A 17,538-nucleotide genomic window follows, 5' to 3' on the forward strand; every position below is an offset into this window, starting at 1 on the left:
GCCTATACACCATCTACAAGGCACAAGTCAGAAGTGAGATGGAAGGCTCTCCACATGCCTGGGTGAATGCAACTCCAACAACATTCAAAAAGCTCAAAACCATCTCAGACAAAGTAGCTCACTTGATTGGCATCCCAAACACTAATTACACATTGAATCCATATTGGAAGGAGTCAAAGGGGTGGCAGTTTATATCATTTACATAAAGCACTTATGAAAGGCTCCTTCAATTCTACCTCCTGAAGTTGTAACTTTTGACACCTAGAAGATTGAATACAGCAGACAGAATGGTGACACAGGCCATTGACTGCAAGTTCCCCTCCTAGTAGTATATCATCTTGGCTTGGAGCTCCTTCACGGTCACTGGATCAAAATCCTGGAACTCAATACCTAAACTCATTGTGATATGTGCCCACTGTAGCAGTTCAAGTGGGCCCTTATATTACATGCCAAATAGCAGTAAGAAATGGACAATGAATGCTGGCCTTCCTTTCCAGTGATATCCAATCTCATGAAAGTATAATAAAAACCAGCCCATATCTTTTTGTACAGATGCAGCCCTTGTAGTGTAGATTCACCCACAGTGATATTAGGCAGGGAGATCCAAATCTTTGACCCAGTGAACAAATTACAATACATTTCCCAAGACAGGATGTCATATGAGTTGTGGGGGAGGAGGAACTTGGCAGTAGTCATTTGCAGAATATCTAGGTTAATGATGGTGTGAGATTCTGGTTATTCAGAAAGTCATTTCCATTGTACCCCATTTATAGAAATGTACTGTTTGTGACTATTCTTTGTATCTTTGCTTCTGAGGTTAAACACACTCAGACCGAGACTTCAGCTAGAAATCATGAGGATTTTATTTAACACAGAACACATGAATGATTAGTATTCAGCACAAACAATTCCTTTACAGTAATTCTGAATTGTGACATTGCTTAGGAAAGCACATGCTTCCCAGAAGTTAGCTCTTGATTTTCAAAAAAATCTTGAAAGTAGTTTACTTCCTGTTTGGAAAAGTCCTGACTCAGTTGAAATAATTCAGTGCCTCTGGTAACCCTACATACTGACAAGCTTAATACTGCCCTTCTGAGCCAGACTCATACTTGGAAGTTTCCAATTGAAGAGCTGCTTATCAAAGGGCTGCAACAATTCATTGAGGATTCCTGTTCTCAAAAGTAAGATCCATATCTCCAGACAAGACAAGACAACTTATAATTCAACTCAATCCCCAAACTCAGGATGTCTTGACTTGAATGAGATGATTTATGTATGGATTTGCATTGGAAACTACCTTTTTTAGATAGCTAGCAAAAACACTATTCAACCACCATAATGCTTTTGGGTTACAAAGCAAGTAACAAAGAGGCTTAGATTAACAATCTCAAGACATGAGATCAAGTCCCACCACTGCAGCTCAAAAAATTAAATTCTGTTAATAAAAACAAACATGAAATTAAAAGCTAATATCATTGGTAAACATGTACTGAGTTGTTATAACAACCATTTGGTTCACTAATGTTCTTTTCAGAAGGAAACCTTACCTGTCTTGTCTAATATGACATCAAATCCACAGCAATAATGATTGATCTTAACTGCCCTCTGATACGGGATGAGACAAAAAAAACTGCAGATGCTGGAATCCAGGGTAGGTAAGCAGGAGGCTGGAAGCACACAGAAAACCAGGCAGCATCAGGATGAGGAGAAGTCAATGTTTTGGATGTTCTTCCCACCTCCTGTTTGTCTACCTCTGAAATGGCATTGCAAGCCATTTCACTTAAGTGGAATTAGAATGAGGATTGCATTGTAAGCAGTGTTCACATCCTTTGAATGAATTAAAATAAAAGAATGATGCAAGTCAAAAACTTTGAGGGAAACTTCAGTCAATTTTTTGCGAACTGGGCAATGTTTTATAATGTAGATTTAAATAGTAAATTGATAGGCTGGTGGTTATGTTTGAGAATTTTTGAGTGAAAGTAGTGTCAAAAATACATTTAAGGTTTCTCTGGAACTTTCCTTGCGATTCTCTATGGCTCTCAGGGGAAAGAATAAATTAGGGAATATCCATGGATGGACAAAATACATTTCATTCATCAGGTCATTTCGGGGAGGTATTATCACTAGACTGTTAGTCCAGAGGCCCAAGTCAAGTTCTGAGGATTTTGAATGATTCAAATTCTGCCCATAGCACAGTGGAATTTGAGTACAGTTTTTAAAAATCTTGAATTAAGTATCTAATGATTACCATGAAGCCATTGGCAATTGTCAGAAAAATCTATCAGGTTCACTCATGCCCCTCAAAATGTAAACTACCATCCTTACCTGGTCTCACCTACAAATGACTCCAGACCCACAGCAACTTGGTTGACTTTTAACTGCCCTCTGGGCAATTAGCAATGGGTAATAAATATTAACCTAGCCAGCAATGCCAACATCTCATGAACAAATAAGTCATACAGGCTTGATCAGCTAAATGGTCATCTCATGTTTCCCAAATACATTTGTTTTAGAAAATGTTCTAGCTTTTGTACATGTATAACTGCAAATATTTGAAATGCATCTCTTGTTACAGAAAATCAGTTTTGGTATATTTTTCTATTCATAAAAAACACAAGTATTTTTAATATCAAATGACAGAAGTGATCCTATCGGAAGTTGAGGAACGGATTAATCTTTAAAGATCAATTCTCAAACTGAGACTCAGGTCACACAATTTGATGAGAACTTGAGTCTGCCACGTTCAGCCTCATCACTTTTAATCATTCTATTATTGACAAACCCGCCTTCAGCTACCAAGATGCTCAACTTGGAGTTTTTTTTTCCAAAAAAAAACTCCCCACTTCTCTTCCCTCTTTTAAGAGGCTCATTAAACTCTTACTCTTTGACCAGGATTTTAGCCATCTACATTAGTATGTCCTATGGCGACTTGGTGTCAAATTTTGTTTGATAACATTCCTCTGAAGTGTTTGAAGATGGTTTACTATTTCACAAGCACAGTATGAATACAAGTTGTTGATGGTTAGAAATATATAAAACGTTTGTCAAGTTTGAGTTTTAGTTACAGAAATTCTCTCTTTCCTGCAGGATAGTTTTTTCCTCCTTCTGGAGTAAGTAAATATCTATGAATGGAAACAGCTCACTGGATGCAACTGGTTGAATATAACGCTCTCTGTCTGCACCATATTTGTCAACCAGGACAGCGTTAAACTGCATACTGGATAAGTAAAAAACTTGCCTGCAAAGGAACCAGAAAAGAAGTAAGGTTATCAAGGTTGCAAAGCAATATTCGTAATTCATAAGCATGTGTGTATTATTCATACAAAATTATCAACTAATATGAAACTTAACATACTACAAAATATATATTAAAAAAAAGAGTACAAGTTCCTATCAAAATGCATTTTTCTTTCTCAAATCTCTCGGACATACTCGCCTGCCTCTTAGTTCACCCTCATGCAAGTTACTACAAGAATTGTTCTCTGGCATGTCATTGTGTCCTGGCCCAAATGCTACAATGCCAGGGTGTGATTGGAATTGCATCCCATGTTTTGTTGGATCCTTCAGTCTACATTTGGGACCCCAACTGACCATTCAATCATGAAATCCTGGGGTAAGTATCATGCTTCAATGAGTGACTCTGTGTTGAGGGCAGTAAGCAAGTTCCCAGAAAAATTAGTTAGATACTTAAGTATTACACTCATTTACATCTGTACAATGGGCATTCCATATTGAAGGCATTGGGTCAGAGCAACTTCCTTTCCCCACTCCATCCTCTAACTAAAAGTCCCAGAAATCACTGGAACAAACACCTATTAAATTTGACAGGATGCCATGAAGTGAATTTCACATGGCTGGCTTTTAGAGTCCCAACCAGGTGTATTTTCAGAGTATGCATAAAGTATGACAAAGTATGATAGTCCACGGTCTTCTCACCATCCTCAACCCACTTCCCATTGGAGGGTAGGAGAGTAAACTCCAAAACTGGTAACCCATCTACTTCTGAAAAAAAATATAATGAATGAGCAATTCAGCTGGTTAATAATCCAAATGGCCTAAAGAATATGCTGTCCATGCTAGAAAACTGTTAGCAGGAAAGCAGGCTGGAATAAATAGGCCTGCTTCTTGTGCCAGTCTAATTAAAAAGCAGGAAGAAGTTGGGCATACTTCAGGGTACATTGTGTACACCAGAAGTAAACCTTTCCCAAACTCACCCCCAGCCTTTGTCATTCCCTGTCTAGCCTCTATTCTGCTTGCTCCCTTTTCTAAGTTATCCAATCCTTCCCATCCAAAAACCTGGGTCCAACTACAATGGCTGTCTTCATCCCGAGGCCTAGTTGCAGTCCCAGGAGCATCAAATCCATTGACAGCTTTCGAGGTATCCCTCCATTGACACAAACATAAGGAGTGTTGGAAGAGCACAGCAGTTCAGGCAGCATCCGAGGAGCACTAAAATCAACATTTCGGGCAAAAGCCCTTCAGCAAGAATACAGGCAGAGAGCCGGCAGTCATTGTTTTTACCTACCAACTTAAGGAGAGCAACAGTGCGATTGCAGTAAGGTGGCATTACTTCAGATGGTGAGCTAGCATTCTGAGTGAGTGAGTGAGTGAGTGAGTGAGTGAGTGAGTGAGTGTGTGTACGCACAACAATGCCAACTCTCCCAACCCCCAATCCAGATCCCACTTCAAGCAGAAAACTGTAAAACCTAGCCTATGCCGTTGTACATGCTTTATCTCCAATACCCTCACTCAACAAATAAATCTGACAGTCTTTTAATCAGGTCAGATAAAACCCACCTACAACTGAGGTTTTATATTTTGCTGTCAACCGATCTCTCAGCAGCTTGTGCCAACCATATTAGATGTGAATCCAGCTATTTCACATCTGGCTCCAGCAGCCGACCAGTTCAAATCAGCGTATATCTTCAAAAATAAAATCTCTTTTACCAACCAGCCTCAAATTATTCTTTGTAAATCATGGGGTACATTTTACACGGAGGGTGTACATCTCACACCACACTAAGTTTAAGTGGTGAGTGTAGCTCTGGTTGGTCAGTTTGCCCTTCCACCTCCAGCAGTAACGTTGTCTCAGAGCTGCCAGTCAATTGAAGACCAACAGCGCCACCAAAGTAGTTGTGGCTGCTGGTACTGCAAGAGGGGTTGATGACAGCATTAACGATGGAACATGTAACGTAGAGCATTACAGCACACAACAGGCCCTTCAGCCCACGCTGACCATGATGTCTTTCTAAACTAATCCCATTTGCCTAAACATGGTCTGTATCCCTCTTTTAGGAGAAAGTGGGAACTACAGATGCTGGGGATCAGAGCTGAAAATGTGTTGCTGGAAAAGCACAGCAGGTCAGGCAGCATCCGAGGAGCAGGAGAATCGATGTTTCGGGCATGAGCCCTTCTTCAAGAATGAGGAAAGTGTGCCAAGCGGACAAGATAAAAGGTAGGGAGGAGGGACTTTGGGGAGGGGCGTTGGAAATGCTACAGGTTTAAGGAGGTTAAGGTGAGGGTGATAGGCCGGAGTGGGGGTGGGGGTGGGGGTGGAGAGGTCAGAGAGAAGATTGCAGATTAGGTGAGTGCTGAGTTCGAGGGTTGGGACTGAGACAAGGTGGGGGGGAGGGGAAATGAGGAAGCTGGAGAAATCAGAGTTCTTTTACAGGGGGCAGGGTGGGAGGAGGTGTAGTCTAGGTAGCTGTGGGAGTCGGTTGGTTTATAGTAAATGTCCGTGCTGATTCGGTCGCCCGAGATAGAAATGGAGAGGTCTAGGAAGGGGAGGGAGGAGTCCGAGATGGTCCAGGTAAATTTGAGGTTGGGGTGGAAGGTGTTAGTAAAGTGGATGAACTGTTCAACCTCCTTGTGGGAGCACGAGGCAGCGCCGATACAGTCAGTCAGTCATCGATGTAGTGGAAGAAAAGGTGGGGGATGGTGCCAGTGTATTTCCCTCCGGTCCCCACCCCTATCAGCGTTCCGAAAAGACCACTCCCTCCGTGACTCCCTCGTCAGGTCCACACCCCCCACCAACCCAACCCAACCTCCTGGCACCTTCCCCTGCAACCGCAAGAAATGCAAAACTTGCGCCCACACCTCCCCCTTTACTTCCCTCCAAGGCCACAAGGGATCCACAAGTTCACCTGCACCTCCACACACATCATTTACTGCATCCGCTGCACCCGATGTGGCCTCCTCTATATTGGGGAGACAGGGCGCCTACTTGCAGAACGTTTCAGAGAACACCTCTGGGACACCCGGACCAACCAACCCAACCACCCCGTGGCTCAACACTTCAACTCCCCCTCCCACTCCACCAAGGACATGCAGGTCCTTGGACTCCTCCATCGCCAGGTCATAGCAACACGACAGCTGGAGGAAGAGTGCCTCATCTTCCGCCTAGGAACCCTCCAACCATAAGGGATGAACTCAGATTTCTCCAGTTTCCTCATTTCCCCTCCCCCCACCTTGTCTCAGTCCCAACCCTCGAACTCAGCACCACCTTCCTAACCTGCAATCTTCTTCTTGACCTCTCCACCCCCACCCCCACCCCCACTCCAGCCTATCACCCTCACCTTAACCTCCTTCCACCTATCGCATTTCCAACACCCCTCCCCCCAAGTCCCTCCTCCCTACCTTTTATCTTAGCCTGCTTGGCACACTTCCCTCATCCCTGAAGAAGGGCTCATGTCCGAAACGTCAATTCTCCTTCTCCTTGGATGCTGCCTGACCTGCTGCACTTTTCCAGCAACACATTTTCAGCCCTGTATCCCTCTATTCCCTGCCTGTTCATGCGCGTCAGTCCAAATTCCTTTTAAAAGTTGATATCATAATTGCTTCTACCACCTCCCCTGGCAGTGCAATCTAGTGCATCTACTACCCTCTGTAAATAATTGCATTGCACAACTCATTTAAGCTTGCCTCCTCTCACCATAAACCCCTAGTATTTGATGTTTCCACTGTGGGAAAAAGACTCAAACAATCCACTCTGTGCAGGTTTCTCATAATTTGTTTATACTTCTATCAGATTGCCTCTCAGCCTCCAGCATTCTACTGAAACCAATCCAAGCTATCCAGCCTCTCCTTACAGCTACAAAAGTCCAATCCAGGGAACATCCCAGTAAACTTCTTTTGCACACTCTCCAAAGCCTCCACATCCTTCCTAAAGTTCCACATCCTTCTAAACCGTGCCAACCAGAACTACACACAATACTCCCAATATGACCCAACTAGAACTTTATATAGTTGCAACATAGCATGCCAATTTTTATACTCAAGAATGCCACACACCCTTTATACCACTTTCAGGGAGCTGTTGACATAATCCTTCGGTTTATCAGTGCTTCTAAGGGTTCTTTGCCATTTACTTACACTTTCCTCTTGCAACTAACCTCCAAAAATGTATCACCACACGTTTGTACAAATTAAACTCCATCTGTCATTTCTCCGCCCAACATTTCAACTGACCTAGATCCTGCAGAATCCTTTAACGGCCTTCTTCACAACTCACAACTTCGTCAATTTTCATACAGTCATTGAGCTGTCCAGCATGGAGACAGATCCACAGTTCAACTCATCAATGCTGACCAGATATCCTAAATTGATCTATCCCATTTGCCAGCATGTAATACACACCTGTTCAGATGCCTTTTCTAAATGTTGTAATTGTACCAGCCTCCGCCACTTCCTCTGGCGGCTCATTCCATACTCGCACCACTTTCTGCATGAAAATGTTGCCCCTTAGGTCCCTTTTAAATTTTTCCACTCACACCTTAAACCTATGCCCTCTAGTTTTGGACTCTCCCATCCCAGGGAAAAAATCTCATCTATTTACCAAATACATGCCCCTCATGGTTTTATAAACCTCTATAAGGTCACCCCTCAATCTCCGAAGCTCCAGGGAAAATATCCCCAACCTATTCAGTCTCTTCCTATAGCTCAAACCCTCCAACCCTGGCAACATCCTTGTAAATCTTTTCTGAACCCTTTCAAGTTTCACAACATCTTTCCTATAGCAGGGAGACCAGAGTTGCACACAATATTCCAAAATGGCCTAACCAATGTTCTGTACAACCGCGTCATGACCTCCCACTTCTTGTACTCAATGCACTGACCAATAGAGGCAAGCATACCAAATGCCTTCTTCACTATCCTGTCTAACTGCGTCTCTATTTTAAAGGAGCTTTGAACCTGCATTCCAAGGTTTCTTTGTTCAGCAACATTCCCCAGGACCTTGCCTTTAAGCGTATAAGCCCAGCTCTGATTTGCTTTTCCAAAACGCAGCACCTCACATTTATCCAAATTAGCTCCATCTGCAACTCCTCAGCCCAATGGCCCAATTGATCAAAGGCCTGTCGTATTCTTAGTTAACCTTCTTTGCTGTCCATTACATCACTAATTTTGGTGTCATCTACAAACTTACTAATTATACCTCCTACGTTGACATCCAGACAGGAGTCTACTCCCCACTCCATGGACTTTTTCAACCATCTTCAATACTCACCCTCCACTTGGACTCCCACTTCTAGTCTTTTAGTTGCATCTTACATCTTCAAAAACTGCCAACATTACACCAGCTGCCTTAATTTCTCTGCTCACCTCACCCACTCTAATACATCTCTCTCGGAACTGCTACACTGTTCTCTCATGTCTAACTCTGACTTTGTTATCAAACCTGCTAGGGCTAGAGCTGTTCTAGCCTGGTATGCTGACCATTACTATGCAGGTGCCAAGTTGGCACTCTCAAATACTTCCTCCAATCTCCCCAAGATTGTTATTCTACCATAGAACATCAAATGGCTATTTCTAGGACTGTCACTGACCACAACTTGCACTTCATAATCCCCCAACACCACACAGCCCTTTGTCTACCTCCATCGCAAAATCGAAAAAGGATTGCTCTGGCAAACTCATCATTTCAAATTGTTCTAACCCTACATGAACTTATTTCTCCCAAACTTGATTCAAGCCCCACCATCTGCCCAGTCCCATCCAGTCTCTTTCCATTTACATTTGTGATTCTTCTGACACTTTACATCGGTTTCACAGTTTCCTGTTTCTGGCTCTAGCTTCCTTCTCCACTATGGATGTGCAATCTCTTTCCACATCCATTCCCCATCAGGATCACCTAAAGGCTCTCCACTTCTTGTTTGAAAAGAGCCTGAATAATTCCAATCCACCAACACTTTCCTTCATCCAGCTGAGAACATTCTCACTTTGAACAAGTTTTCCTTTAACTGGTCTCACTGTCTCCAAGTCAAAGATATGGTTGTAGGGATCAGCTTGGGTCCCATTAATGCTCATCTCTTTATAGATATGTGGAATATTATGTGTTCTGGTCCTACTTGGGCCCCACCTACATCTCTTACTTTCATCCATCTTCCTCCTCTCATCCAGATTTGAAAAAGTTAATTAATTTTGCTTCTAATTTTCATTTTGCTCTCACCTTCACCTGGTCCATTTTCAACTCTACCCTCCTTTGACATCACTGTTTCCATTTCTGGAGATGGCCTATCCACTAATACACACTACAAACTCACCAACCTCTACTATTACCTTGACTAAACTTCCTATTTCTAGCAAGGATTCCATTCCAATTACTCAGTTTCTCCATCTCTGCCATATCAGTTCCAATGACGCCCCCTTCCAACAGGGTACCTGTGATTTGTCCTGCTCTTTACTCAGGCAAGAATTACCCCTCAGCATGATTGATAGGACCCTCATCCATGTTTGACACATCTCTCACACTTCTTCCCTCATCTCTTCACCTGCTCCCAGAACAACAACAGGATTTCTAATGTGCTCATTTTCCAATCCACCAGATTCTGCATTCAAAGGTTCATCTTCCACTATTTCCACCACCTCAAGCCAGCAAAACAAAAATGCATTGTCCCCTTCCCTTCACTGTCAGCGCCCTACAGGAATCATTAGCTCCATGACACCCTGGCCCACTCTTCCATCACTCCTAACACTCCATCACACTCCCATAGTAGCCGCAGAAGGTACAACAATTGTACATTCAAGAGGTGAGTTGATCTCTGCAATATTCCTAGCTGTTAACCTGGTCTCACAGCCACAATATTTATATGGTTAGTCTGGTTCAGTTCCTGGGCATTGGCATTCCTAGGATGTTGAAAACTGGGAGGATTCAGTGATGGTGATATCATTGAACATCAAGGGGTGATGGTTAGATTCCATCTTGCTGGGGATGGTCATTGCTTGGCACTTGTGTGGAACAAGTGTTCCTTTCCATTCATCATCCCAAGCCTGGATATTATCCAGGTCTTGTTACATTTGGGCATGGACTGTTTCAGCAGCTAAGAACTAAAGAATGGTTCTGACCATTATGCAGTCATCAGCGAACATTATGAGAGATCATTGATCTATTGATAGGTCATTGATCAAGTAGCTCAAAATTGTTGTGCCAAGGATACCACTTTGAGGAATTTCTGCTGAGACAACTGACCTCCAACCACAACAGCCATCTTCCTTTGCCAAGTGTAACTCCAGCCGGAGAATTTCTCCCAGTCTACTCAATTCCATTGACTCCAGTTTTGCTAGAGCTCCTCGATGCCACAATATTCAGTTGCAACCATGATCCTAGGGATCCTTTTTGCCACTCTTACCTCACCTCTGAGCCAACTTCAGTTTACAACAAAATCATAAATTCAGTCCACATTTGAAAGTTAATTCACAATAGCCTTTTACCTGAGTTGTTCAATAATTTCTGAAGAAAGTTGCTGTTCTTTTATACGTCCTACTGCTCTCGGTGGATTTCCAACCAATTCTATTACTGTTGTTTGTCTCAGTTCCAGACCACAGGCAGCTTCCTAATAAGGAGAGAAACAATACACTTCAGTAAGAGAGGGTAGTTAGTAACAACATTCACTAAACACACCTCCAAGACAGTCTTTATTCTTTGAGGACACCAAATATAATTAAATTTTATAAAATAGGAAGATTAGAATTTTAAGAAATCGTTATTAGAGATCCCCATTGTATTAATTAGTCATACGACAATTTTCAGTCCCCCAAAAAATAAACTATAATTTTCAATGTCATTCATCACCCAGTCAGTCAGTTGGGTTTGTCTGTTTCCCAAGTGTGGAATCCTCTCAACACCTCTCTGTCTCAGAACACCATCTATTCATCTGTCAGCTCATTCATTTTGAGTGAAATCTCTCCTCAAGAAACTTCGCTGGCTCCCTACCATTTACAGCAGTTTGTACTTCATTAGTTTGGAACATGAGACTTGAATACACAATGGTCCAAAAGTAACGAAGCAAGGACTATTTGCTCCATTGGCTTCACATCATTACAAACATGAAGGGAAATTAAGATTAAATAAAGGAGACACAATTTACATAGAATAAAGCCTATGGTTTAGATCTCATTAGAAAAATCCTGAGAGTTTCCTCATTCCCATCAGCCCTCCTTAATCTCTTAAGGGAATTGTGTCGTTGGGGGCCAGTTCAACTATCTCAGCTACCATTCCCAATGGGGAATGGGGGGGGGGGGGGGGGGGGGGGTCAGCTTAATTGTTACACCGAAATTAGATTAGGTTTTTAATTGTTTCATTTTTCCTGGGTAACTATTAACTAAATGGAAGAACTCTCCAAACTAAGTGCTGAATTGCCCATCAGAATCTGCAGTTTCCCGAGTAAGTCCCATGTGGAACTCTTCAGGGGTCCCAACACGCAACTCCAGTCTGTGCTGCTCCAATCACTATTTGGTTACTAGGATATAACAGGTCAACATTTGATGAAAAGTTCATTTAAAAATTTTAGCTTAGAGCACTCATCTGTTAGGTGTTACTAGTGCATTTCCACACAAGGTAATGGGATGGACAGCAAGGGACTTCCTTTCAATTACTGATAATCCTCATAAATTGCCAGAGTTGCATTCCAGCAAAACCTTTGCTTAATAGAAAATCACTTCAAAATAATGACGCCTATGGGAAAAAAGGGGGTCGGGGCAGACCAGCAAAATTATCTCTCACGGTCACTCAAAAAGCTCCCAAAAGTCTAATGCAAAGTAGAGAACAGCCTAAACGAAAGTTGAAATCATACTTATTAATGAAACAAAAGTATATTTAATAGAGTACATCAAAAAATGTAAGAAAGCTGCGCTCTGTACAGTACCTCTCACAGAAAGCTGCTCTGTCGGCAGCTGACATCGGCGTATACGCAGTAACGCGCAAAGCCTGAACCGATTGCCGCTGAAATCGTACTATTACAAACGAAGGTAAGTGTTCTTGAAAATACCGTTCCCTAACGTTTCAGCAATGTTATAGCCAAATCGCGCTGCTGAAACGTGTGTTATCCGAGAACTACCTGTACCACAAAATTTTCTAGACACCTCTTTGTGAAAAGTTGTTCATCAAGTCATTCATTTGAGAAAAGTCTCAATGTATCTTTGATCCAAGTGATGAATGAATGTAACAATCCATTTTAAATCCTTATGAGACACAAATTCCTACATTGCCATGAATCACAAATTCTTATTGTGAAAGTCCCTCCCCTGTGCAGAACAGGCAGAAATTTAATTTGAAGATATTACCTCTGCTCATCAGTATTGACTATCAGGTCCTATTTACAAACCTGTAGCATGTTCATTTGGAGGTTGTAGTACATATCAGATGCACTTGGAGAGGATATGATGAGGAGACGCTGCATCTCATAAAACTGGTCCAAGAGAGCAGCCACCGAATTCACATCAACATTAATTTCAATTGCTGCAATTATATAAGAGAAATGTGTAACCATCACATTGCATATATGACATGTTTCTCTCAACTGAAAATGTACTTGGTAGCCTGTGTATACAGAGAGAGTCATTGGAGGAGGTGAAGAAGGGGCCAAAAGTACTCCCTAACTATGTCCAGTTATGCAACATAGCAGCTTTGTGCTGACATTATTTATGCTAAATTCACCAAGCTCACACTGTTGTGAAGACACAACATCAAAGGAACAAGAGCACACAAACAAGGTTTCTTTATATGCTGATCCCCAAAAGCCATGAATGTTACCCACCTACAGTGACTACATTTTGCACTGATTGATTGAAATACATTTTTCTACCTTCCTTGAATTATCAATTACAAATAAGAAAGCAATACATGTCCAAGGTGAAAATCAAAAACAACACTTCTTTCTCACCTTGTGGAAAAGTGTCTGGTCTTCAGTTGGTATCTGCATTCCAGAGTTAAACTGAGATCAACCCTGTACCAATCCCGCCCACAATTTATAGTTTCCTCTTCTCTTGTTCAATTTCTAATTGTTGTCAATGTTTTTTCTAAAAAAGTTTGTCAGTTTTTTTTAGAATCTAATCTAAAAAAAAGTATACTTTACGTGTTCCTCATACCTCTTACCTCATAGGCCTTCCTCCAATAACACTTGGATTATTGTTTCAATTCAGAACATGGATACATTTTACTTTTTCTCTTGCCTTTGATAATTCAGGGAAGCTTTTGGTTGGAATCATTACAGTCCAAGTACAAAATTTGAAGCAACTATGGCTGTTCACTTTATTATGAAGATGTAATATCTGAAACATTGATTTGTCATCAGCTAGATATAGATCATGTAATGTTTGGCAAGACAATTTTCAAAGAAAAGGACATTAGCTGACAGTAACTAAAATGGTTGTATTTGTGAAGAATGCAAACTGCTTTCTATGAGACAGCCTCAAACTCGGATGTCATGTGACCCAGCTGGTAGAGCTGGAGGTACAGACAGGCCCTCAAAAGAAAAAAAACAAGCATCTGTGTTAACCCAGGTCCAGGATAGTGGGTGGCAGGTGGAAGGTATTAGGGGAGACAGCAGCGTTTTTGGAGTATATTTTACAGTGAAGGAAGGAGGCAGATTCTTCCGGGACAGATTTTCCCTGTGTAAAACGGTCTTCTGAGGGTAGTAACCACCTCCTCCTCTTTCTCTTGATACATTTCAGTTAAAAAAAAGGGATGCCCACTTCTGTTCAGCTGTCCCTGCCAACCGTATTAAAGTTTTAAAATACGCTCAATTGGCCTTTAAGTATGTATTTATGTATGCTTCTAATTTTGCAAGTCAACTCAGGAGTGGATGGGAAAGTGGTGGTCTGCCAACAACCCAATCAAGCCCACCTCCATAACATACCCAGGATCACATAATATCAATGTGTCTGACTGACAGCGGTCATAATATTGACTAATGTATCCAGGTTTAGCATTAGAAATACAACATTTTTTTATGATGGCTGCTGATTACCGTGCTGTAAACAGAACTTCATTCATCTAAATATGTAGCCATACAGTTACACTTTATCCCATTTATAAAGCAATATGCTGCAGCAGCACTAGCAACACAGAGGCCTGAGTGCTCATTTCCCATGGATGGGATTAAAGTGCCACCTTCCCAATATTTAACTAAATCCACTTACGTACACAAGATGGTGCCAATCCAGACCAGCTTCGATTAAACAGACACACTCTTTTGGAGATCCCCTGTCGCTCGTAGCCTCCCTCACATGTGTAAGTACAGGTTGCCCCATAGTTATTACCAGCCGATGTACAAGTGATGTAACCATGGACTGGGGGCTTCAGCACGGGGCATCTTCTAACTGGCAATGTCAGAAACAGAGGGAAAAAAATGTTGATGCATATCATAGACTGTTTTTCAAACAAACTGAAGAGTCCACTTTCATAATCACATGACTGAACTTGGCAAAAATCTTCTGGAACCCTCTCAACAGCAACCAATTAATACCTACATCTGTCCTGATGGGTCCAGAATGCTCACACTGTTACAAATCTGAGAGAGAAACTATTGTCTCCATGAGAAACATTTACATAATGAAATGGTGTTAATGACTTTCCACTTAATCCTTGGAGTGGCAATGCAAACTTTTGTCTCCAGGGTAACTGTTTCTCTGCCCAGGACAAAGAGGTTTGCTCACATGACCTCCAAAGGTATAGAACCCAACTGTTGCGGAACTCATAATTTTGAAAGAAAAAAGAGCAGACAGGTAAGAGGTCGGAGCTGCTCCTTTCACATCTACTGATTCAATGCCCTTTACTGTAAGCTACAATAAAAAAAGCTTCTGATCTGTACAATAATTTAAAAACAGCTAACAACCTGCCCCTGCAAGTAAAATTTTCATTCATCAACACAGAGTAGGTGCGACACCCTGAAAAAAAATCCTTATAAGATTGGAGGAGAGGACATTTCCTATTTTCACTCTGCTTCTGACTTGCCAACCAACCATCCCCACAAAGCATTCTACAATTGCAACACCAACTTTAGAACTTTGGACTCCATCTTAAAAAGCAAAGAGAAAATGTTATTCAAGCTTAATTTTCACTAATTGAATATTTTTGTTCAATTATCTTTCTCCTCGTTACTTGTATCGTTGTGAAGTATTACCCAACTTCCCCCACTCTAGTGTCTAAGAATGTGTGAAATAAACCCTACTTCTGAACCGTAACTATCACTTAACATATGATTTCACTGCAGTCATATTGCAGTTACAGCCCTTGCAAAGTCAGAGCCAACAAATAAAGGATATATTCCTCCATTCCCCAAAGGGGGAAGCATAAAATCACAATAAGTGATGAGAACAGGAGAGATATTGACTTTAAAGCTCAAAAAACTATGACCACTGTGATCTGTGATCATTATTCAAATTGTAGAAAGAGGAACACTGGCAAATGATACAGTTAAACAGATGTAAAAGAATTGTGAGTGACCAACCAATCTGTCTGACTTACGTATTTAATAATTGTCTCTTGGACTCTAATATCTCTAGAAGACTATTCACCTCCATTAGCTGCCTGGACAGTTGTCCCACTATTTACCAGGCACAGTTGAACAGTCAAATCCAAACAGCCTGCTACTCTCAGCCTGAAATCATTTCCCCTTTTTATAAACTTCTTAATCATCTCATATCCATCACAAGCAATGATCTTGAATACTTCAGTAGGATCTCCCACAGGTCTCATTCTTTCCAGAATAAAAAAAAGTTGTTTATCCAAATAGAGGGATTGTTGCTGGTAATGTTATGGACAAATTTCTTAGCATTATGACATTCCTCTAACATATTTGCAGGAGCATTAAGCAATTCATTTAAACAAGATGCTGTCATACAAACAGGTTGAGAATTCATCTTCTAAAATAGTCAATCATTTCCAGCTTTGTAGTAACTAGCATGCACAGTAAGACTACCTAATGGCGGAATTGATAAATATCCTGGCATGTTCTACTAAGGAGTTAGAAGATGATTAAACAACCTAATGCCTTCCAAGGCAGCTAAGTGATCACTACAATTGGCCTTGAATTAAAAGGCTTTCCACTCCTGATTGTTGCTGACTGATGTGTCCTGAATGCAAATGTGTGGACGTCAGATTAGTGCAAGATTAGCACCAGTAACAGCCTATTTCGAAGCTACTTGGATGCTGCCTGAACTGCTGTGCTCTTCCAGAATCTGGTTTCCAGCATCTGCAGTCATTGTTTTTACCTTATTGATCAAACTAGCCTGCTGTCACCTCTGCGGAGGTTCACAAATCAGTAATAGCTTCTTGGGTGAGAATTTTTACAACTATCAAAGTTTATCTAGTCCCAATGCAGAATGAGTCAGCAAATCAGGAAAGTAGAGAGACAAAAGGCAAATAAAATTAGACGGATAACTTGGACTTCTACTATCGATGACAATAAAGTTCTTAAATATCACATAAATAATTCAAAATATCTCCAAACTGAAATGCACCAACCTGGAACCCTAATCTCACTTATATCCAAGGAGTTTGGACATTCAGTGGTTAACACTGCTGCCTCACAGTTCCAGGGACCTGGGTTCAATTCTAGCCTTCGGCGACTGTCTGTGTGGAGTTCACACATTCTTCCCATGTCTGCATGGATTTGCTCTGGTTTCCTCCCACAATCTGAAGATGTGCAGGTTAGGTGAACTGACCATGCTAAATTGTCCATAATGTTCAGAGATGTGAGGATTAGGCATATTGGTCAGGGGTAAATGTAGAGTAATGTGGAATGAGTTTGGGAAGGGTACTCTTCTGAGGGTTGTTGTGGACTAGTTGGGCCAAAGGGTCTGTTTCCACACTGTAGGGATTTGAATAGTTCTAAAAAGCTTCATTCATCAGAAAGCAGTTCCTGACTCAAAAACAATGGCTTTAATTTATAGGTGTAAACCTCAGGAGATGGGCCAGTGCATACGTTTTACATCCACTGCCCTCCACAACTTTGTATATGTCTGTAAGTGTTCCATCTATCCTTAGAAATTTAATCACTTGGGCTTGCGGGGCTGGGATGGGAGAATATAGAATACAGGGCTTAACTGTATCAATACTCTGATAATAGCAACAGAGCAAGTACATGGGGAGCTGCGTCATGACAATGTCATATCGTATGGGTTTGGTACTGATAGAAGCAGGCAGAGCTCTGCTCTAATTTAAGGGAGTAAATGTTGAATGAGTGATATCCCATCTTTGTATGCCTCAAGCTTCTAATGATATTCCTACCAGGTAAATCACCTGAAGCTCAAGATTTGAGA

The 17,538-nt window shown here is 41.5% G+C and overlaps 1 protein-coding gene across 1 annotated transcript in view; it reads right to left on the reverse strand.

The window, feature by feature from the left end:
* Nucleotides 1–899: 899 nt before the first annotated feature.
* The window catches only part of srpx2 (sushi-repeat containing protein X-linked 2), a 70,495-nt gene continuing 53,856 nt past the window's right edge, over nt 900–17,538 (reverse strand). The window contains exons 8-11 of the mRNA XM_072595060.1: nt 14,416–14,595; nt 12,600–12,733; nt 10,708–10,829; nt 900–3,238 (exon numbers count right to left, since the gene is read on the reverse strand). Coding sequence (XP_072451161.1) covers nt 3,058–3,238; nt 10,708–10,829; nt 12,600–12,733; nt 14,416–14,595 — 617 coding nt within the window. The 3' untranslated portion in view covers nt 900–3,057. The remainder of the gene's footprint in view (nt 3,239–10,707; nt 10,830–12,599; nt 12,734–14,415; nt 14,596–17,538) is intronic.

The sequence above is a fragment of the Chiloscyllium punctatum genome, chromosome 25 (assembly GCF_047496795.1).
Source record: "Chiloscyllium punctatum isolate Juve2018m chromosome 25, sChiPun1.3, whole genome shotgun sequence".
Taxonomy (NCBI): Eukaryota; Metazoa; Chordata; class Chondrichthyes; order Orectolobiformes; family Hemiscylliidae; genus Chiloscyllium; species Chiloscyllium punctatum.